The 22,836-nt window shown below is 34.0% G+C and overlaps 2 protein-coding genes and 1 pseudogene across 4 annotated transcripts; 1 reads left to right on the top strand and 2 right to left on the bottom strand.

Annotated features, from left to right (window-relative positions):
- The first annotated feature begins 2,942 nt into the window (after nucleotides 1–2,942).
- Nucleotides 2,943–4,815, top strand: LOC120163549 (annotated as a pseudogene).
- A 257-nt stretch (nucleotides 4,816–5,072) lies between these two features.
- On the bottom strand, nucleotides 5,073–8,387 carry LOC120164827 (protein FAR1-RELATED SEQUENCE 5-like). Of its 2 annotated transcripts, none has more exons than XM_039174484.1 (3): nucleotides 8,234–8,387; nucleotides 6,521–6,943; nucleotides 5,073–5,498 (listed from the first exon to the last, which is right to left on the bottom strand). In XM_039174484.1, exons 1-3 carry the CDS (start codon nucleotides 8,261–8,263, stop codon nucleotides 5,271–5,273), a joined length of 681 nt encoding a protein of 226 aa, XP_039030415.1. In that variant the 5' UTR covers nucleotides 8,264–8,387; the 3' UTR covers nucleotides 5,073–5,270. The 2 variants fall into 2 exon arrangements, with proteins under 2 accessions (XP_039030415.1, XP_039030409.1); XM_039174478.1 differs by lacking the exon at nucleotides 8,234–8,387 and adding an exon at nucleotides 8,078–8,227 and having other exon boundaries at nucleotides 5,075–5,498; nucleotides 6,521–6,946.
- A 9,234-nt stretch (nucleotides 8,388–17,621) lies between these two features.
- On the bottom strand, nucleotides 17,622–21,570 carry LOC120164800 (FRIGIDA-like protein 3). 2 transcript variants are annotated; one of them, XM_039174459.1, is made up of 5 exons: nucleotides 21,417–21,564; nucleotides 21,103–21,172; nucleotides 19,273–20,330; nucleotides 18,468–18,640; nucleotides 17,622–18,128 (listed from the first exon to the last, which is right to left on the bottom strand). In XM_039174459.1, exons 3-5 carry the CDS (start codon nucleotides 20,318–20,320, stop codon nucleotides 17,718–17,720), a joined length of 1,632 nt encoding a protein of 543 aa, XP_039030390.1. In that variant the 5' UTR covers nucleotides 20,321–20,330; nucleotides 21,103–21,172; nucleotides 21,417–21,564; the 3' UTR covers nucleotides 17,622–17,717. The 2 variants fall into 2 exon arrangements, with proteins under 2 accessions (XP_039030390.1, XP_039030385.1); XM_039174454.1 differs by lacking the exon at nucleotides 21,103–21,172 and having other exon boundaries at nucleotides 21,417–21,570.
- Between the last annotated feature and the right edge of the window lie 1,266 nt (nucleotides 21,571–22,836).

Genomic DNA, 22,836 nt, shown 5'->3' with positions numbered 1-22,836 from the left:
TTAGTGTATTTTTCTAGTGATCAAAGATTGCTGCCACTAGGTGTAATGGGAATGGAGTTTACTAGGTTTTGTTCATTGCGTAACGTCAATGATGGCACCGCTTAACGTCAATGATTGCCTTAGAGAAATCTATTATGTAACTATAAGCATTGTATTTCCTTCCCCTTTTACCCATTATCTGGTTGGAAAAGAAATATGTTGCAGCCTTCTACTTAGATTGACCTCCTTCCCTGTGTGAAGTTGTGCTTTGCTCCTCGAACGTAGCTAGATTGGTTTTTATCAGTGATGGTTGATAGAGCGGTGTGAAGGACTAGAGGAGGTGCAACTGTACGAGCCATTCCAGAGGGAAATTTCAGTAAACTGATCGAATTGAAATGAATGTAAGAGTATTCTTGGCGGTGTAGCATGATTGTTTCTTTCGAGGGTGTCTGGTTTTGTTAATTTGAGGTATCAAAGATGTTTGATGGAAACTTTTGGTCCATTGCTTCTAAAGCTTTGTTTGGTGATCATTACTTCCTCAGCGTCTAGTTAACGCCTAATTATAGGTGATGCATATAGTTTAACATGGTCCGATTTTTAAGAGCAAAAGGAGTGTTTTCGTTTGGTGACTCCATTCACGGGATAAATTGGATAAATACAGCATCAGACTGTTGAATTTATGATTTATCTGGCTAGTCCACAATCATGTCAGAAATTGCATTCTCATTTCACATGATGGGGTATTGGATTTCTTAGCAATGCTGGAAACAGTTCACCTGATGGTTTATCTCGAATAATCTCCTTCTGGATTAGCTTTAGTCAGTTGATATGAGGCGGAGCTGAATTATATCTGATGTGCCTGAAATATTATAGGTTAGAAACAAAAGAAGTTTCTCCATAAGTTGAATTGCTTGTACAGTCCAAGTTAAAGACCAGCTTTTAGATACTCCTTTGAGTCCCATTAAGTTCCATGTAGTTTATTGATAGAAACTCAGGTTTTCAATCTGTCTAGAGAAATACTCCTTTTCCCCCCCTCCCCTAAATAGACCTAGACATGCTTTATATTATATGATATAAAGATCAAGATTATTAATATTGATTCAATTTCTAGCATGTAAAATGGCTTTCACAGGTGAAGTGATTAGGATGTCCAACAATGCGGATAGAGGATTTGCCGTGCCTTTCCTCTAGTTTGGTTTGCCAATTGGCATCATGTTTGTTTGTTTTGCATGGTCATAGGATTTTCGTTGGTGCCTCTAGCGTTTTGAGAAATAAAAAAGAGGAGAAAATGTTGGACTGTACTTCAAGGTTCAGGATGGAGAACCTAGCTGCAGAAGCATGTGGGATGAATTAAGCAATAAAGTCGATGCACCACCTCGTTCTCTGTTGTGCAAATTGCTAATGTTCTCATGTCATATTTGACGAGCTTGTTGCAGGTTGAAACTGTCATGTTTAAGTTTGCATTGAGATGAATTAAGCACAAAATCGGACAGAATCATTGTCTCTAGTTGATTTCACTTGTTCAAAAATACCAGATAGCGGTCCTCTAATACTTGACCTTTGTGAGCAATTCAAGTTTTCGAAGAGTTCTAGTATGAACTTCGAAAAAGGAAGAGTTTGAGCATGAACTACCCTACTCATTACGCTCACGTATACACACACTACCCTACTTATTATACTCCAGTAATTATACAGTAGAATTAAAGGATAGTTATGTCTTCAATTACACGGTTACCTTAATGTTTCCCTTCACAACTATCTACATCTTTTTAACCCAAATGCAACAAATATAAGATTTTATATAAATATTATTTAAGGACCAACGACTGCTTAAAATCAAAATAACTTCAAATTTTTGAAATGTAAATTTAAACCCTATAATTTTAGGGTAATTATTTGATATATTAGTTGTGGAACCACAAGTAATTTTAATCAATTATAATTTGTTTTTAACTAGTATTTAAATAAATAACTAGAAGCACGATAATAAATTAAAAATTAAAAATAATTTTTATCTATTAATTATGATAAAAATATTAATCCTTGAGATTTTTAAATCGATCTTTCATAACATCATAAAAAGTACAAGTTCGAAGAGGGTTCAAAGATTGTTACATATCTCTTCTTAGTGTATTAATTTATTGATTTTTTAAGAATAATTTATTACTGTACCCATTTATGTATTTAGAAAAAGTTCTAATTAAAATTAAAAAAGATTCGTTGATAATATATTAGAACAATTTTTTAGCCCAAACTAATCAATAAAACTTGGGCCAGCCTAGTCAATCTACACCAAAGCCTCAAGATTGAAAATTTGAAACCCTAACCCTAATTATCGATTTGCTATATATAGCACACCCTATCCCTTCCTCCGTTCTCAGCAGCCTCTCTCTTAATCTACGAAAAAATCTATGTAATTCTATGTGTGTATATCGCTTTGCTTTTTTTTAAGAGATGAATTTGCATGGAATTAAAGGTATGGTTAAGCAAGTCAGCTTCTTGATTGGTTGCAGATAGAAACGACCCACCCAATCAATTTATCGAAATTGCTTGCGATATTTAAACTCCGAGCCGGTATCACTCGCCTGAATCTGATCTCTTTTTTCATGATTTTTCAGGCCCTTTACCTACCGGCATATTCATTATTGATTTTGAAGGAAAAAGCTTTATGCAAACGCACTCTGTCCCAAAACTCGTTGCGAAGACGAATTTGTTTTGAGGCAATTTCTTCGTTTGCGATATTAATAGATTCCAACTTACTCGCCCGATTTGATCTATTCTTTACCTGATCATATCGGGCACATGGTTGGAATATATTTCTCTCTTTTTCCTTTTCTCATCATCTTTAACCTTACCTTTACAATCTCAACACCTGTTTTCATTGTTTTTTATCTGTACGATTTGAATGTTAACTAATATTCTGGAAAAAATATTCCTTTCAAATTTCAGCTAATAATATTGAAATGGCAACCGAGTGCAGCCTAGGTCATTAACACCATGAAATTTCAGCTAATAATATTCTAAAAATTGAAATGCAAACACCAGCAATTCCTTGCAAAGTTCTTTGTTGTGGACGGTAGTCTAGATATTAGATTTCCATTCATACTGTTAAATAATAGTAAATTGATATTTTATTTAAAATTTAAAAAATTAATTAATATTATATTAAAGTTAAATTAGTAATACATTTAAAATGTAGGGGTTAAATTAAAAATGTCATGTATTTAAATTAAAGGGAGTTAATGATTTAGTGATATTGATCAGAAAGTAGCTTTTTTTTTTCAGAATTGGTGATTAAAGTAAGGTAGACACAAATTTAAAGGGGTTGTTAATGTAGTTAACCCTTTTATTATATAAGCATGATTAAAGTGTTAAACTTTATTTTTTATCAACATGAGAGTTAAAAAAATTATTCTAATTTTCTTATATACACTATTTTTATATTTATATTTTATTATGATAAACTTATATCATATTTTATATTTATAATTTCATGATTGAATTTTACTACTACTTTAGTGATTTTTCAGAAGTAAAAAAGTTTAATTTTGATTATGATTATTTTAAATATTTTAATCAATTAAATTTGATAAAATATATATTTAAAAACTACTTGATTTAAGGTCTTTATAATATTTTTTCATATTTTTATTAATAATCAATTTTACGTAATAATGAGTCAAAACTAAAAAAAATGACAAAAAATTAATAAAAAATAGATTTAATATGACAAAAGGAGTATGACATAATTTCAATAAAATGAAATTATGTAAGAGTATGGCATAATTTATAAAGATGAAATACAAATATATAAAACTAAAATCATATGAAAAAATAGATAAAAATTCTTTAATTCTTTTTTTTTTTAAGATAATTAGAAGAAGTGTATGTTCTAAAGATTTTTAACCATTTAAATCTTAGCATTGGCTGAATAATCACGTGATGCAATCAGATTATAACTTATTACTAACAAGAAAATAATGAGTTTTTTTTTTAAAAAAGTAAAATTTTATAACTTAAATAACTGTCCAATTCTTAAATTAATGAAAACAAATCGAAAGGTCTAATTAACGTTCCAAATAATTGCAAACATATCAAACTTTATGTGATGTCTAATTTTAGCCCAAAATCAATCACTTTTTAACTAGAACAGCCTTTTATCCCCCCAGAAATTAAGGTAAAAGACCCTCTTTGTTAGATCTTTTTAACTCTGCATCCTTTAAAAACCCTCTCTACATTTCACTCAACATTTGTAAAAAACAATCAACGCTCCATTCTCCATTGTGTTCATTATTTGTTGACCATTTAATTCCTTTTGCACTTGCAAATAGAACTTATTAGCAAATTATTATTTTGGTAAGAGTTCTGTTTTCGTTTATTCTTCGAAAAAGAAATGATTGAGTTGAGCTTCGTCAGGTGTTTTAAATGTTTGATAGGAACGGAGATGACACGAAAGAAGAGCTTAATGATTCGCTACAGAAATGGGCCTATTATTTCTGATAAAGAAGTAAATCAAATTATTGAAAGCATTGATGTGAATGGAAATGGTTTCATGGATATCGATGAATTTGGCATATTGTATAAAACTATAGTGAATGAACATAATGAAGAAGAAGACATGATAGACCAAAACAGAGACGGATTCATCACATTCGAGGATTTTAGATCAGTTTTATCGTCATTAGGATTGAAGCAACGGAGAGTTATTGAAGATTGCGAGGAGATGATAACAAAAGTGGATGCAGCTGGAGATGGTAAAGTTAATTTCATGGAATTCAAACAGATGATGAAAGGTGGTGGATTTACTACCTTAAGACCAAGTTAATAGTTGAAATATATATATAAATATGTGTATAAAGAAAAGAGAGAGAAGGATAATATTGTAAGACTTTGCAATGCTTACATGCCACAAATATCGAGGTTTAGGCCTCGTTAAGATTAAAAGATGCTGCTTTGACATTAATTTGTATCTAATTTCTAATCAAATGGTTGATAGTTATTTTTGAATAGTTATTATCTTGTAGTTATCCCGGATTAATAAAAAAAAATCTAATCAAAGAACAAATTGCTCAAAATTACAGAACTATATCTATTTTCAACTTTTTTTCTCCCAGCAGAATCAACTCACAAGAGGATCATGAAGCTCCCATTTCATTTAACAAGATGCTTTAAGTTTAATTGCACAATGTTGAATGCATCTTGATCATAACAAAATGATCCTAAAGAATTTTGTACATGAGTACAAGGTTCCAAGAAACTAAATATACAAATCTAACTAGACAATAAACTAGTCAAGCTAAATGCCAAAGCCTATCTGCGCTACGGTGTGTAGATATGTGCCTTTCAGCTTCGATTTTCCTAACATTGTCTACTATGACTTCAATTTTTGAAGTTAGTTCTTCTGTTTCCTGCTCAACGTTGTTCATGAAAGTGAACAATTTTTCCCGATAAGCTGAACATAATTGCTCTTGACGTTCTAACTCCAGCGTCAGTTCTTCGATTTTCTTGTCCTTATCACCCTGAAAACACAAACAATCCATTCATTTGCTGGAGCAACGGTGAATAATAATGTAAAAGGCACTACTCAATGGCTGTTATGCAAGAATATAGATATTTAACAATCACTATGCAAATAATTAGTTTCGGTTAACAAAAGAAGCAAAGAAAAGATCCCCTTACTTTTACAATCAAACAATCATTCTTCATCTTATCAGATAATAGTTACTTTACAATCAAACAATCATTCTTCATCTTATCAGATAATAACACCTCAATAGGTTCCCGAAGAAAGCTATTAATGTAATGGTGCAGTTAATGACACACCCTGCATACTCGTACTCTTCCTGAAAGCTAGCTCACCATGAAACAGGGTGTTGCAGGACAACAACCATACTACTCCAATACATGGGAGAATTAATTTTCGTTAAAAAACTTCTATAAAAAAAAAATCGTTAAAAAACCCTGTTTTTTAATAATTAGAAAGCTTCAAGGGGCACTTTCAGTGATGAACAATTCAAAGGAGCAAGAGCAAAAGAAAAAGTTATAACACCAAAAATATCATCCATCACTAGTTCTAATCAATGGGTACAAAGTATAGATACTTCATATCTTATAAAACAAATTTTAAGCAGGAATTAAGTTGAATTCTAATAGATTCCATCAAAATGAAAAAGTCCAATTCTAATACAAAAGTGGTGACCAAAAACTCATATATGGCACTTAACCCCAACAAAGGAAATTATCACCCACCCTGCAGCATATGCTATAATTTTAAATCATCTAAAAAAGCTGACCTCTATATACTATTTAATACCAAAAGATCTAATTGTCCATATCAAACAATTAGAATCAAGCCAAACACATCAAATCAAGAAATAGGAACATTCTACTCAATGTAATAAAGTGAAACTCAACTAAATGATCTAAAGCATAAGAGTTTAACAACGAAGTTCAAGACATATAAACTGTATTTAATATGAAAGTGTATGTGTGTGTAACAATTTAAACTACTTTTGTTATACACAACTTGATAGAACCTCACCATGGTATCGAATCCATTGGCTGTTACGATAAGAGGATGATTATGCTCCTTTTCAAATCTTGTAACGACCCATTTTCCATTTTTTTCCATCTTAATCAAGATTGTTGCTTTGCAACCTTCTCGAGCGCTAGGACGTGGCTTTTTCTCTGCTCCTAATGTGCCCTTCTGATTAGGAGAGAAACCCTGTTTGTTGCATCCTAGACGACGGGCAAGTGTTCTTCCATCAATCCCCGAACGGCGGCGCTGCATAATTCGTACCACGAATCCAACCCGTCTGGCATATTCTATGTAGAATTTCTTAGCATCATCTTCAGATTCGAATTCCATGCCGACATATGGTTCTAAGATTTCGCTTCCATCTGGTTCAACTGTTTTTTCTTCAACTGAACTGTCTGCTTTCCCACCTTCCTTGTCCAAATCCCACTAGTACCAAAAACAATTGAATCAGACCTAATGTTGTTTTTGTTCTCTTTCAAATTCAAGCAAAATAACAAGTCTATAAAATTAAAAAGGAAAAAGAGTACTTTTTCTTTTCATGCTATGCAAATCATAAATTTTATAATGATCTGCTTGCTACATATAATTCATGAGACATGTCATAAATAGTTCTCAAAACTTTTCAAATAGTCATACAAACTGCAAGATATGCACCTTAAATTAAGTGACCACTAGTGGGAATGGGGTCAAATACAAAAATGCAAATGACTTCTAAGTCCTAACAATAAAGTTAGAGAGAATCAAGTATAAGTGATGCACTAACATATAAAAGGTATAATTTGCCACAGTTATATGATAGGAAAAAAAAGAAAGAAAAACAAAAGCTAGAGATCCTACTATTTTTCATTAGGCCTATGACTAAAAGGGGAAAATGAACTGATGAATCTAAGGACACTCGAAATCCAATTCCTTAGATGAAACCATCATTACGTATGAAGAAAACTTGATGACAACAAAGCCATTATTCGGAATGTCAGTATTTAGTCAGTTCTTCAAACAAGTGTCAGTAAGAATAATAGTGAAGAGACAGAATGATTAACTGCGGTAACCGTTGAATTTAATCTATTCCTTCTTTCTAGAGGACTGAGGACCCAAAAAACAGAATAGAAAACACCACACATGTACGGACACGAATCAAAGAACAAACCAAATACCTAAACCAAAATGGTAGATTCATAACAAAACAGATCCGAAGGCGACAAATGCAACATTGATAGGTAACTAAATTCCATAAAATTAGTCAATCTTCATTGCAAAATTAATATCTACACAATCTAACATAAAACCCTTTCCTTCATTTTCTAAAGAATCCCCTTCCTTCCACCATCCTACTACAACATAACAGCTCGGCTAGGGCATTTAGGCAGAATAGTCCAACTTAACCATATTCATCAGACAGTTAATCCTAGCCCACACCAATAATTACAATTTTGTTTTCCTAAGAAAAGAGTAATCAAATGCTGCATTCCTCGAATAGTCCAAAATTAAACATTTCTTTCCCAATATTTACCGTCAACAAAAACCCTATAATTCTTAAGCCAAATAAATAAAACTTACAAATATATACAAGTAATTCCTCACTCCAGAACAAGAAAGCAGAAGAGAATGGTGTGCTAGAAGGATTTAGAGTGAATAATTGGAGGCAATTTAGGTGGTTATTTTAAGAGATGATAAAAACAACATCGCGGCGTGAAAATTTAAAGGGAAAAAACTTACTGCATGAAGAGCTTCTGATCCGAGAGACATCCAAAGAATTTGAAAAGGAGACTGATTCACTGATCCGATGCAGCCGAAAGGCGAGAAGGAATACAAGGCTCGGCTCGATATGAAAATAATGGATTCTGAACCGTTGGATGTGCTCTTAGATTTGCCCAAATATTAAATTGAGTTTTCGGGGCTTCTCTCCCGTCTGTAAATATACAATCGCTCGTACTTCATGCTTATTTCGACTTCCACGGGTTAATGGATTGGGATCATATCGGGTCGTAATTTGGATCCGAAATGTTTATAGGAGATCTCAATAGGTTAAATTATGTTATTATATCCCCATTCCCTACCTTCGCTGTAAATTATTCACCTATGTACTTTAATTTAAATACTTTAGATAATAACTTAATAAATAAAAAATAATATATTAAATTCGAATTTAATGAATCCAAATAATATATAATATTTAAATAAAATCAATTTATTAAATTATATATAAATAAATATATTTAATTTGAATTTGAAAAATTAAATTACTATAAATTTAAAATAAAATCAAGTCATCATAGTGATAAACAAGTAATTCCTAACTAGGGAAACCTCCCAAGCGCTAAGACCAGAGTAGGTAAACAACACAAATGATTATTCATGATTTAATATGTTTTTGTTTTTTCTATTAAAAATTTAAAACTAACGATTTAATTATTAATATTATTAATTTATAAGATATCAGTCTCTCGACGTCAACAATCGTTAACTTAGATGACGACAAATGTACGTGACAAATTAATCACTTACATGAAAACGTCAACCGCCACGTTAGAGGGCCCGTTGGATTCCGTGTTAACCGACCACCTCTGCAACTTCTGTTTTATCCCTTAGCAGATTCTATCTCTGTTTCAGCTTCAGCTTCTGGGTTTCTTGTTCCTCGGTTGCTTCACAAAAGAACCCTTTCTGCTTTGTGATGGGATTTCCATTCACCTCATATATTGAATCCTTATTAGAAATTGCAGAGCTAAGCACGCAGAGCATGGAGTCCCATTGGTTCCTCCCGATTGAGTCACCTACAAATGCAATGCGTCGGTTCCTTAGTTTTCCAGAATCATCGTTGCATTAAATCTGTCCCCCAAAGAAATAGAAAAACCAAAACTTAGAAGAAAATATCAAAATTGATTTCTACTGCAATTGACTTAAAATCTCATTACAGAAAGAGAGGTCTTATTTTGATCTTAGTTTCTCTTTTAGGCTAAAAATTTAGTATATTAGAGACAGCTAACCCATAAATAAACCAAAATGAAGTTAACTAATGGAGGACAGGAGATCATGTAAAAGCAGAAGACTACTATTGGCAACCGACATTATTATATATTTATATTCAACTACAATGAACCTTCTCTTTGTCTCTTTCGTCCGCTACAAGAAAGCTAATGAGATGAACATAACAAGAAGGGAAAGAAAGATTCAAAAGACCAGGGCAGATTGCAAGCTTTGGTTTGCAACGCCATTTCGTGTAGAAACTATCAGGTCTACCATTCTCCAAACAACGGAAACCGCTATGAATGAAAGGGCAATGTGGAGTCTGGTACAATGGATAGTTACCATCCCAAAACCATCTCCCATGGCTACAGCCCTTGTAAACGAGCTCCCACTTTCACGTAACTTTGTAAGCCTTCGATTGTCTACTAACAATGTCACCCTCTCATGCACGATGTCCGCGGAAAGGAGTGGAAAAGAGTGATGAAGCTGTGATTAAAGGAGTGGAAATGAGGAAGAAGATAAACAATTATTTTAAGAAAAATAGTTATCTCATTAAAAATGAGTTAAAGGGTCTACCAAAATACGACAAACATGATCAAAGGATGTCAAGTCAGTTTCTTTAATTGTCACATCATATTGTCGTGACCTTACTAACTAATATTAAGCTTAGTAACCGATTGTTATAAATAAATAATATTAGTGACCGTTTCGTTAGTTTTAAAACTTTAATAGTAAAAGTAAAAATTTACTTAAATATTAGTGACTATTTATGTAGTTTACTAAAAAATGAAGGCCAACAATTATTTTAGGTTTGATACAAAAAATATTTATTTGTGCCTAAACTTTTTTTAGTCAATTTAAGTGTATATCGTTATAAACGTTACAGTTTATTTAAAATTATAAAAAAATTCTTAAAATCCTAAAATATTTAATTTCAAATCTCATTTCCAGTCACATATTGTTTCCAGTCATCTCTGATCACTGTTTCTTTTATTGTTTACCTTCTGATCGACCATCACTTTTATCGTTTTCCCAAATCACTAAACATATAAATCCTTAAATCCTTAATCCTAAATATAATGAGGGGGATATTTGAGTTTATTCAAATGGGAGGTAGGGGACGAGAGAGGAGCCAAAAGGGGGACGAGAGGAAGAGAATGTGGGAGGGGAAAGAGAGGTGAGTAAATGCAAGTGAATTTGCGTTCATTGCAGCAAGGGAAAGGAGGAGGTGCAACATGGAGAGAGCGGAGGGGGAATGCGGGTGTGGGAGGGGAGGTTTATATATATATATATATATATGATAATTTTTTAAAAAATATAAATGTGACACATATCGTTTAGCAGATTTTTTAATGCATATTATGATCGGAGCACTTGAAATATAACATTTATAATGTTAGATATTGACCAAAAACAATTTAAGCACTTAAATAGGAAAATATGTGTAGTTTATACAATTTTTTTACATTAAGCCTAATTGTTAAGGATAAACGCTATTATTAGTCGTCCAGATAATGATGTCATTTTATTTTAGTATTTAACTATGAAAAATTTCAATTTGATCACTAACATTTTGGATTGATTCTGTTTTAATCATCCCTTAAATCGTTAATAAAAATGATGGTATGATCTGTTTTTAAAATTGATATGATAACACATTTACCCTTAAGATTTAACTATTTTATTAATTTAATTCTAATTAAATAATTCAAATATTCCACGACGTCCTCCTAATTTATTTCTGGGTTCCTATCATTGTAACCCAAATTTGACCATTATATTTAACTAAAACCATAATGTAGACTGTGAGTTTATAACAAATGAAACAAGTACACAATGACCTTATCCTTCAGGTTTATTATACGGTAAGAACGACTTTCGTGAGTTTTACATTCCTTATCTTCTGATAACATAACATTTAGTTTGTAAATGGTAGCCTACTAGTTAAAATTTTGGTTCACTTGTACCAAGATATTTCTGAACTTTGAAGCAGCCTTTTACAGAGCCTATGGTACTGTTGAGATAGAATTTCAAGTTGCTGATCGTTATGCTTCGACGTTTCTGATATAGGCGTATGAGTAGAGCTGAAGTCAAAGACATTCCGGTAACAAGAAACAAACCTCCAAAGCTACCAACGTTTAACCTGCTGGGATTGCTTGACTAGTCCTGGTTTGTTAAGACTGATTCAGTATAGTTAAACCATTCATTTTCCATCTTTTGCAACTTTCCTTCCTCTCTTAGCCTCGTAATTGCACCTGATATGTCTTGGACGAGTGGGGAACCTTTAGGGAAAGCCTGTGAAATACATAAAACATATCAAAGGAAGATCAAAATTATGATTGTCAATAGCTTTGCTAAGGAATCTTACAAAGCCGAAACCGCCTGAAACACTTGGTTTTAATCATTCTGTAATCAACAGGGTGCCTGGCAACGAATACCTTAAGGTATGGTATTTCAACGATAATGGCCGACACACCACCTTTTTCACTTCCCCTTCTTAAAGCATTGGCATATTCTTCTGGAGAATTGTATGGTTTTTCCAGTGGATTTTCAAAATTTAAGTTGCTAATAGTTCCTAAAACCGAAACATAATGATAACCTACATATCCCACTTTCGAGTTCAATTCGATCTGTTCAATTGTTAACATGGAAGTCAAAGTAGCAGTGTAGCTTGAGGTTATTATAAGGACAGCAAACACCCATATCGTCACAACGAACTTCGATAAGTTGCTCAACAGCGTCTCCTCTGCAGTTTTGAATTGTAATATATATAAGAGAAATTATTGTCGTCTTAGCTCAATGTATGCATCAAACAGAGATGATATTTAAGTTGAACATAAAGTACTTACTGTGAGCAAAGACCAGAGATGAGAATGAGTACCAAAAGATCATTCCTATTTGCTCGGATGATGAACCTTGGAACTCATCGTTGATGGGATGTTCGATCAGCCAAACCACAAAGCCAGTGAACAAAAAAAGCAGTAGTTGTTATCTACAGATCTCTGGAAAAAGGCTGAAGGAAGATCCACATACTGCTTTTGCTGATTTTCAGCACCACGATTCCAGTGCCTGAGTCCGTGTATGGCAATGTGAAGTCTAAATATGAAAAATCTTTCAGAGAAAATTGTCACATCTCCCACAACAGCATCGTAATTCTAATCCATCGATCACAACAAGGAATAAGTTGAAAATTTTGAACGTAAACGTTCTATGACTTAAAATATAAACTACAAGCTGCTACCATCTAAAAAAGCATTCGTACCTTGTGATAAACCTGAAGGAGAAGATCCTTGTGAGATCCTGCCATTTGTCCGTTGGCATCTTCGAATGGGATGAAGTCATAATGTACTTCGTAATCTAAGATTTGAACGACTTCCTTAAACAAATCAACACAGAATCCAGATACGATCGATTCATTTGTTCGGGGATCATGAATCAAGCTTAATAATTATCTGAAACCATTAGTTACTGGAACCCCAATCCTCAAACTCCTCACATGTAGAGACCAACCTTTTGGAATGTTCTTAGTTCCTCCAGGCCAAATAACACTTTTAAGCTTGCTAGACAATGTCGTGTTTGTCTCGGTACGGTCTTCCTTCATTATTGGAGTAATTCTGATTTTCGGATTCCAGTAACCAATTATTCTTTCTTCCATGATTACATTTATGATTTCAAATTCCTTTGGGATCAGCCTGCCATTAGCAAGTTGAAAGCCACTACTTATTCCCTTAAATCTACTCTAATATCTCACCAATAAACACCAAACCACTTTGTGAGGAACGGATGGTAGTGAAGTTCATATTCAATCCTGTTTCTTGGTGTATGATATTGCGATGTCGAATCATCATGCTTTCTGATGCTGTTGCCAGAGCCTGAACCATATCATAAGTGTATATACCGTAGACATTTAATTCCATTTCCTGCAAATCTTGGTTTTCATTCAAGTTTTTACTCCACCTTATCGCGAATTCGCGAAGCTCCTTTGATGCCGGAATGTGAGGTTTGAATCCCAACACCTCCTGCATTGACTCGATGACTGATGGATCCATCGAATTCATGAAGTCTGTAATCGTATCAGTTGTAATCCAAGCGTACCCTTTACTTTTCATTCCAAGCCGTTCGGCGTTCAAGAAAAGTCGAGATGCGAGAAACGGTGACATGAGCACAACATACATAGCCGTCTGCAAACTCTTGAGCAGGTGAGCTGCTCAATGATCTCTTCATCTGTGGATGATGCTAAAAGGGCTATATGAAGGGCAAGACGAATATCAGTGTCCTCAAAACGAAGTGATCAGAATAGAAAGGATTTGTCTTGCGGAATCATTATTTTCATAAATGAGGACAACACTTCTCCAATTGAATGCTTCAACAATGGCAGCAATGGCTTTGACTCAAGAGAACTCGTCTTCACCGATTTGAATTAAATAAGGATGCTCAGAGAAGGACATGGATGGATCAGGTGCAAAGAGAGAAATAATGGGAATCTTGACTCTTGATCCCAGCTCTGCTAAAATCTTCAGTCCAGTTGAATTTTCTGTTGCAATAATGGCATCCAATTCCACACTTTCCATGAGAACCAAGGCTGCATGACAATAAGTTTATATTTGTGGACAGTGTCATAACAAAGAAAAAAAAGTATGCCAATTAAAGAAAGAGCTTCCATTAAGAAAAACGAAAACATAGCATGGGATAGAACAAGAAACGGATCACCCTCAGAATCTCTGGTATGCAGAACTAGTTTCGTTTGATAGCGACTATTTCGTTGGTAAAAATCGGATATCGCCATGGAAATGCAGCTGTCAACAATTTTCCCACCCAGGATTGCCTATTAATAATCAATCCTATATGAATCCCTTCTATGGCAGTATGATTGATAATTGTAAGATTGGCTGACGATGCATGTACAAGACTAAACAATAGTGTAACTGAAAAGGTCCAAATCTTTCTCGTGAAATCCATGTATGGTGCCAGAAAGAAATTTCCTGAAACTTAGTTATCCGGTAAATACTTCGTTCCTATATATATGTGGCCAACAATACATGAGGTCGATTAGTTGATCATTGCATCAAACTTGACCTGACCCCCTGTGTGAACCAGACCAATAGGGACCATTGAGTTGAGGGTGATGTGTTTTAATTTACTTTTGGTTGACGGATAAATTGGAACCAAGGCCACATAGACTAAGCTTTAAAAGAAAAATAATGTATTGACCGAACTTGTTCAAAAAGTTCAACTTTTTTATGGATGGAAAACGACTCTCCACTTCAACGTAAGCATAAACAAGTCATCACTGGTCTGCTTAGATTCAGAATTAACAATTCGTATGTCTTTATGTTGTTCGTTTATAGTATCATATCACAAATCATGCTAGCAAGTACATGTAGCAACTAGACTAAAGCTTGAGGTTCTTAGTGCATTACTGTTTAGCTCAATTTCTCTAATTTTGATCCTTAAATTATCAAACACTATATGAAAATCCCAGTAATGTAAATTCATGATGGTTGCTTTGGACTAGAACATTATCAAAGTCAGCCAAAAATAAATCAGGCAATAAAGCGAGAAAATCCGATGTTCACATGAAATTTTGCATTTCATGCAAACAAATTAACTGGAAAAACCAATCAATATATATTTAACAATGTGGCTTCCCCAGTGTCGATCAGGGCCAGCCCTGGGCCGGGGCAGAAGGGGCATCTGCCCAGGGCCCATAAAAATTATATTTTTCAATGCATAAAGAATGGTTTCATCGGTTAGGTAAGACCCCATAAATTTATTAAATTTTTCTTGAATTAAATTCAATAAACGTTAATTATTATAATTTTTTTGGGAAATCCAATAGAGGTTAATTATTTTTCAATGTTTATTAACCAATTTTAAATTTTACCCTTTTTAATTAAAAATAAAAAACGTTAGTTATTGTACGAATAACCGTTCATTTCATTTTGGAAATTTATTATAACTGTTCATTTCTTTGCAGAATTCGATTTGATTATAATTTTTTTGGAAATTTATTATAACTGTTCATTTTTTTAAATCAATTTTTATTAATCATTTTTTAATTTAACCTTTTTAAATTTAAAAACAAAAACGTTAGTTAAAGATTTTTGAAACTTGTTTTTGGATTTTTAATTGATTTTATAAGGTTGAAGTCACTGGATTATAATAAATTAAGAGAATATGTAACAATTTTAATATTATTTTTTCTCATAATAATTTGTCGGATGTTGATGCAGTTGGATTTTTTTCTGAAATTAAAGTGTTTTTCTAAGTTAAAGATTATTTTTTTCTCATAAGTTAGAGATTATTTTTTCTCATAATAAATTAAGAGAAGCTTTTGTAAGCTGAAATTGTTGAAAAATTATTTGAAGTTAACAATGTCACAAGAAAGAATGAATGAGCTAGCTATGTAATGAAAAAAATATGTTGGAAAATATTGATGTTGACACTACGATTTTGTATAAAAAAATGCTCGAAGACAATGTTTTCTATAAATTTTCGTGTGCTTTAATATTTTTTTGACATTTCTGAGATGATAATTAATTACTATTTGTTTATTAATATCAATTTTATACTATATATTTTTTATAATTTTTTAAAATTAAGGGTCCATTTCTTTTATTTCGCTCCGGACCAAAAAATAGCCATAGCCGGCCATGTGTCAATTTGACTAATTTGATGAATATCTTCCTGCACCCCACGGAAAGAAGAAAAATAAGGGAAAATAAGTCACCTCTAAAACAAGTGATTAGTAACCCTACTCCTGCAAACGTTAAAAACAAGTCAGATTCCTTTTCTTTTTTTGAAAGGTAAACCAGAAGTAAGATTCCTTTAAAAGCACTAAATTATTTGGCAACAAGAATTGGTAAAAAATGAGTGAGAAGAGTAATAACCTCAGGCGAAGCAAGCCAAGGATGTTTAGGCGAAGCAAGCCACGACCATAGAGGAGAAAAGAACTCAAAGCTTAAATTTAATTGAGGAGACGACGACTCAGTAGTCAGCTCCAGTAATAGCCTCATGTTTTCTGTTCGTTATAGGACCTATAGAGTTGCATTCGTCCCCAAAAATCAAAGAAAATATGTAAAATCCACTACAAAATGAATAGTTTTGTCTAAATTAAGGACACCGGAACCTTTTTTGTTAATTTGATTTGTCGTTAGAAATAGCTAGCCGGGGCGGTGGGGCTGACCATGCCAACCATCACTGATATGTGATCAATTAGCAGTTTCCTATATGATTCGAGTGTAATCCACCATTGAACTGAGATTGTTTATCCTCACGCACGTTCATGTTCATCCCAATCGAAAGTTCCAATAGCCAGCCCTCAACTATAATCTGACAAGAATAATGAATATTAAGATAACTAGATAAGATCAAAATGGTTTGATTGAATTTCTTAATTTTTTTTTAATAATTTGATTTAATTTTTAATTTTTTATTTAAACTTTTTATTTTATCTTATTAAAATAAATTCTGTTTATGTTTTTAATATTAAGATAAAATATGTACATACACGAATATAAAATAATTCATAAACTTAATTAAACCCTTACTAATACGAGAATTAAAAACAGTTCTAAATAGTATAACCCCAAATTTGTCGTAAAACAACTGTCTTCGCCAAAAGATATCATTTCAAAAAACAATGTCGTTTAGATATATTAGTAAGAAAAAAATGTTGGTTTGAGCATTGTTTCCGTAAATTAATCCATTTATTTTCTCTGTCCTAATGAATGCGCTACTGGGTACTTTGCTTCCAAGCCATCATACGCAGGGGTTGATGTATGTGGCTCCCTAGGGGTAGGGGAGCTCTGCACACCCGTTATTTTAAGAAAATTGCTAAATGTAATTTAATTTGTTAATGAAAATAAAAAAATAAGAAATTTTGCATTTACCAAACTTTTAGAATAGAGCATTAAAATTTTAGACTCCTATTTTTTAATTTCTAAATCCATCACTGATCATACAGTGTTTCAAAACACAGGCTTGACTGGATTAAAACGACAACCCGATTCCAAAATAGAAGCACGGAGGAAATGAACAAAAAAAGATGGGTACACATACAAAAACACAGTGCATATATTAGAGAATTAAAGCATAGATTGAAATTAACAAGGCAATTTTTTTTATTTTTTGTTTTTTAAGATACTAAATCCATATTCATACACTGCAACGTAGAAGGTTAAGGCTAATAGTTAAAGTGAGGATCACAGTCACCTTGTTGCCATTTTTTTGGGAATTAGTGAAGATAGGGAACTTGATACTGGTAGCCGAAGTAGTTACCATGACTGGGAGACAAGTTGTAAGTGGCTGAAGCAAGAAGAGCGGGGCCATGGTTGTCAACAGGTCTGGGGTAAACGTAGGGTCTGTCATACATGAACTGCGGATACCTATCAGTGACTCGAGAATAGATTGGTCTGTCAGCAGCTACGTTAGTGACCCGTGGACCATATCCAGCACCATTGGCACGAGGTCTCTTTGGTTGAGGCTTTGCAGCTTCAGTTGCCCCCTTCTTGTCTGCCTTAACCTTCTCCAAGTGGAGAACCCGCTTCCGAAGTGGATCAACAGGGTATTGCTGCTCAAGATTATGTTCCTCAATGCATTTTATCACGGCCTTCAGAGCTGCCAACTCTCTCTCGCTGAACTCAGTCTGAAAGTACATAAGTATTTCACCCAAAAAAACAGCATGATTTTTAGCCAAATATTCTGCATTCAAATGACAAGAACAAATTGTCCGCAGGGTCATAGCAAATAACTATTAAACAATTTAACTACCAAACGGTGTCAGATTTATTAAAGGTACTGTAAGTGAGAACTAATAGTCAGATCATCCTAAATGTTAGAATGGCTGGCGGGACAGAAAGCTGGTACAATCAGCTTCAGACAATGCCTTGTGGACAAAAACAAAAGGGTTTGTCCCTCAAACAAAATATATTCAGCCAATATTAGGCAAATCAATCACCTTGAAGTAGAGGAGTAAAGAACACACCTGAGCAGTGAGAGAGGCATTTCCGGGCTTAAAAGGTGAAGAAGCCTTTTTTGCCTCCTTCAAGTAGGCTTTGAGTAAAGGTACAGGTGAGAGCTGTGCTGTAAGATTAAATGCAAAAGCCAGGTTAACTGCATCAATCTGCCTTCCACTATTTGCCAAAACTTCAATTACACCTGAAATATAAATAACGAAAAGATAAATAAAGGGGAAATTAGAAACTAACCAAACCCAGTATAAGTGAAAGAAATGGTTGATTATCTACGACATTATTTCATGTGTAATTCACAGTTCTTGCTCTAGGACATTGGTACTACTATTCAGGGAGGAAAACAATATATTTTAACACTGCTCGTCTTCATCCCAAACAAACTGGACACATATCTAAAAATTCCAGTCAATCCAAAATGGAAGATGGTCCGCTCAACTCCAACATAGCATTTTAACAACGATATTGTTTCAAAAATATCTAAACTTAAAAGCATTTAGGAACTTCAGGAAAAGATTTGTTTTTGTGGTCACAATTGCTTAAAGTTGCCTAAGATAGGGAGAACAGAAAAAGTCGGTTGATTTACAAGGTCTGACCTGACCTGGTTTTTCTTTTTAATATTTCTGAAAGCCTGCTTGAAATGGTTAGTCATATCAGTTTTACAAAAATGGAAGAAAAGAAACATTATGGATGAATAAGAATGTAAACCCATGGTAAATAGAGAAACATTCAATCTCATTTTTCAGATTCAGTTTAGGTTTTTTCAAACAAACAAGTATTCTAGACAAATGGTACAAAGTAAGTTTATACTACACAAACCTGGCATTTTTTCAGACAAACCAAGGGAATGGCAGAGATCAGCTGTTTGACGACGACGAGAGACCATTGGTATCAGCCTTGAGAGTTCTTCCTCGTTGAAGTCAGAAGCAATACCAAAAGTGGCAATAAGTTGCAAGAAAGCATGAGCTTCCAATGAATTACCATTACTAGAATCCAGGTCAAGAGCATCCAACTTTGGTTTCCATTCCTCAGCAATTAACTTTGCTTGCTCCTTAATATCTTCAGAGATTACTGCAGAAACAGAAACCATATCCATATTACTTACCAAAAAGCTAAGGCATTCCATCAACATAATACAGGTTCGCCTAAGACCCAGTAGATTTGAATCTTTCTTTCGGTCCACATTCAGTGCTTCGAAAGGGTAAAATCCTTTCAAAGATTCCAGGACCAAGTGAGCTGGGCTTGCTGCAGCCTTCAATGCCCAAGGAATTTCCTCCTTTAGGGCAGCAAGGTTCTTACGGTTATCTGATATAAACTTGTGCAGTCCTTCAGAGTCCATCTCTTCACAAAGTTTTGCCAACTGGGGATAAGATTTCACCTCGAAATTTCCATTCTCAGAACATCTTATATCCTCCAAATTACTTTCGGAAACTACAGAATCAGGCGGTTTATCCTCAACTGATAGTTCACCGCTGTCTCCATCACAGCTGACATCAGCAGGCTCCTCAGGTGACACTTTCCTATGCTTTTCTAGAGCATTAGTAATGGAAAAAACAGCAACATCTCTCTTTTCTTGTAGCCTCACCAGTGAAGCTTGTTCTTTGGCTACAACAACAGCTTCACGCTTCTTCAGCATTTCTCGAGATTTCCTTGTTTTAGTCTCAAATTCCTTTTCTTGGCCTTCCAACTCATGGAAGCGTCTCTTCAAGGATTTCTCAAGCCCATGGAAATGTTCCTCAAGTTCTTTCCATTTCAGATTAAGAGTTACAGCACGATGACTTTCAAGTTCAGCAAATGCTTTCTGAAGCTGCTGTATCTTAGAGGTTGTTGAGTCTATGAGTGTTGCAACTGACTGCTTATCTTCCATGGCATAAAACCTGTAAAAGAAAAACATCAGCTGGGATAAGATCCCCCCACTGCAGAAGTAGAGAAAGAATGTAAAACCAAACAGATTTTCCAGTGTACAAAATCCTTCTCTTCTCTTTGTAACAAAAGGGAAAAATGAACAAAAACCATGAGAACCAAATATCACGTTAGATAAAGTTCAACATAATATGCAAATACATTCTTCTTTTCAAATAATTCAATGTTGTCTGTGAAAAGAGTAATAGGTTAATAACCAAATAAAGCATAATTTACAGCACCAACTTTACTTTGAATCTGAACAAAATTTAGTCGCCAAACAATAAACTTAACTTCAAAAGAGTTCTAGTAATCCTATCACGGCAATACATACGTTCCATAAACAGATCAATGATCTAAGCTCCCTTTCGGAAGATAAGGGGTTTCAGCAAATTAAAACTTTTCCTACGTTTCTCTAATTCCCGATTCTGAAGTGACCTAATATTAAGGACCATTTAGAACAAGTTTACTTCCATTAATACTAATAAACAGATTAACATACTTCCAAATTTAACTAAAATGGTAAGCACTCAAAACTTCACCATCATTAAGTTCAAAGTGAACATTCATTTATCCCTTAACAGCAACAAATAAATGATCAAGGCAATAACAAGAAATGAAAAAGAAAATGAGAGCTCCAGTTTATCCCTAGAAAGCCAAAAATAAAAATAAAAAATCAACTATTAAAGACAAAAACAAAGAAATAAAAAAGGTGCAAGTCTACAATGACTAAGTAGCTGTTGTCACCAGTGATTTTACAAGCTCCAAAATCACAGAAAGTCGACAACAATCCAGATATCGTAAGCACTCACCAAACCTAAAAAATTAAAGGACTCCATAAGAACTGTGAAATTTTCACTGCAAACGCAGGGGGGAAGTACACGAAATTTGGTACCTCAAAACGTGGTTCCCGGTAGTTAAAAAAAGGAAAATTAAACAAATTCGAAGAAGAATGGAGGGATTTAAAATTGTTTTCAGGGGTAACAAAAAAATTGCAGATCCGGAGAGGGGAGCGAAAACAACAGGAAAAGGAAGGAATAGCGATGGAGAGAGAAATTTACCTGATTGATTCCAACGAAATGGGGTAACAAAGTGACCTAATTCGATGAAGATTCGAATTAATCAACCCCTTTTCTTTTTCCTAAGAGGGTTTGGTGTTTGGGACTGGATATTTGTGGCTGCTGCTACACTTCAATGACTAGAGAGAGAAAGAGACGAAATGAAAGCTAAAAGTTATTTTTTTATACATTATTATTTATTAGACAAAATCGCCTCAGTGACCAAAAAAAAGTTATAATATACGATTTTAACCAATTTTTTTTGGATTTGCCAAAATGACCAATAAAATCGCAACGCGAAATAAAAATCGCAACGCGATCCCCAGAATCGCAAATCAGTTTCCAAAATCGCAACGCGATTCTTGAAAATCGCAATGCGATAGTACAAATTCGCATTGCGATTTTCCAAAATCGCAACGCGAATATGAAAATCGCAACGCGAACACATAAATCGCAACGCGTATCCGTAAATCGCAACGTGTATCCGTAAATCGCAACGCGTATGGGTAAATCGCAATGCGTATCCGTATATCGCAACGCGTATCCGTAAATCGCAACGATAATCCGTAAATCGCAACGAGAATCCGTAAATCGCAACGAGAATCCGTAAATCGCAACGATAATCCGTAAATCGCAACGATAATCCGTAAATCGCAACGATAATCCGTAAATCGCAACGAGAATCTGTAAATCCGGTAGGGCATATGTCTGTAAATCACAACACTGAAATTTTGGGTATATAACACTGAAATCATAAACTAAATCCCTAAATCGCAACTCATTCCATCTCCATCTATCACTCTCTCCGGCGACATCCGTTCCTATATCCAACGACATCCTTCCCAATCCGGCAACATGTTTTAGTTTCGCAGCTCGTCTGTTTAGTAAATTAATTTACAACCATGAAATCATCTAATGTTGATCATGTTTGGATAGATTTGTGTTTTGGAGGGTCATGGGATAATGTTAATGGTGTTTTACAATATATGCCTTTACCCATGAATCTTCAACTAAAATTGTCTTTACAAAAGTTAACTTATGAAACTCTAATGCTACGTGTTTCAAATAAATTGAATTTAGAGCCCCTAAGTGGATTTAGGCTATCTTATCAGAGAAATGGTAAAGTTTATTTGTTAACCGACAATGAAGATGTTGAACGATTCATTGCTTACATTAGTGTTTCACAAGATGATGTTACATTGTATGTTGTTGAACCTAGAAGTAGTATTGTTGGGTCAGTAGCGGGTAGTAATCAACTAAGTTTTTCTCAAAACCCACAACCTTTCTCTAATCCAAATCCCAATCAACTTTCAGCACCAAATTCCGGTTTTCGTATTGACCAGTTAGACGATGATGAGCCAACAGAAAAAATTGTGAGTACTAGTCAGTATTCGAAATTTGGTCTTGGTCAATATCCAGACTT

The sequence above is a fragment of the Hibiscus syriacus genome, unplaced genomic scaffold (assembly GCF_006381635.1).
Source record: "Hibiscus syriacus cultivar Baekdansim isolate YM2019G1 unplaced genomic scaffold, ASM638163v2 tig00002919_pilon, whole genome shotgun sequence".
Taxonomy (NCBI): Eukaryota; Viridiplantae; Streptophyta; class Magnoliopsida; order Malvales; family Malvaceae; genus Hibiscus; species Hibiscus syriacus.
Note: the sequence above shows the minus strand (reverse complement) of the source record. Positions and strands in the feature narration are given on the sequence as shown.

Coding starts and splice junctions, on each gene's coding strand:
- LOC120164800 (XM_039174454.1), bottom strand. CDS start 20,320: ATGGAAGATAAGCAGTCAGTTGCAACACTCATAGACTCAACAACCTCT. Junction 18,641..19,272: donor TTTGTCTGAAAAAATGCCAG/GTTTGTGTAGTA, acceptor TTTATATTTCAG/GTGTAATTGAAGTTTTGGCA. Junction 18,129..18,467: donor ATGCCTCTCTCACTGCTCAG/GTGTGTTCTTTA, acceptor ATGTACTTTCAG/ACTGAGTTCAGCGAGAGAGA.
- LOC120164827 (XM_039174484.1), bottom strand. CDS start 8,263: ATGTCTCTCGGATCAGAAGCTCTTCATGCA. Junction 6,944..8,233: donor GATCAGAAGCTCTTCATGCA/GTAAGTTTTTTC, acceptor TTTTGGTACTAG/TGGGATTTGGACAAGGAAGG. Junction 5,499..6,520: donor CCAATGGATTCGATACCATG/GTGAGGTTCTAT, acceptor TTGTGTTTTCAG/GGTGATAAGGACAAGAAAAT.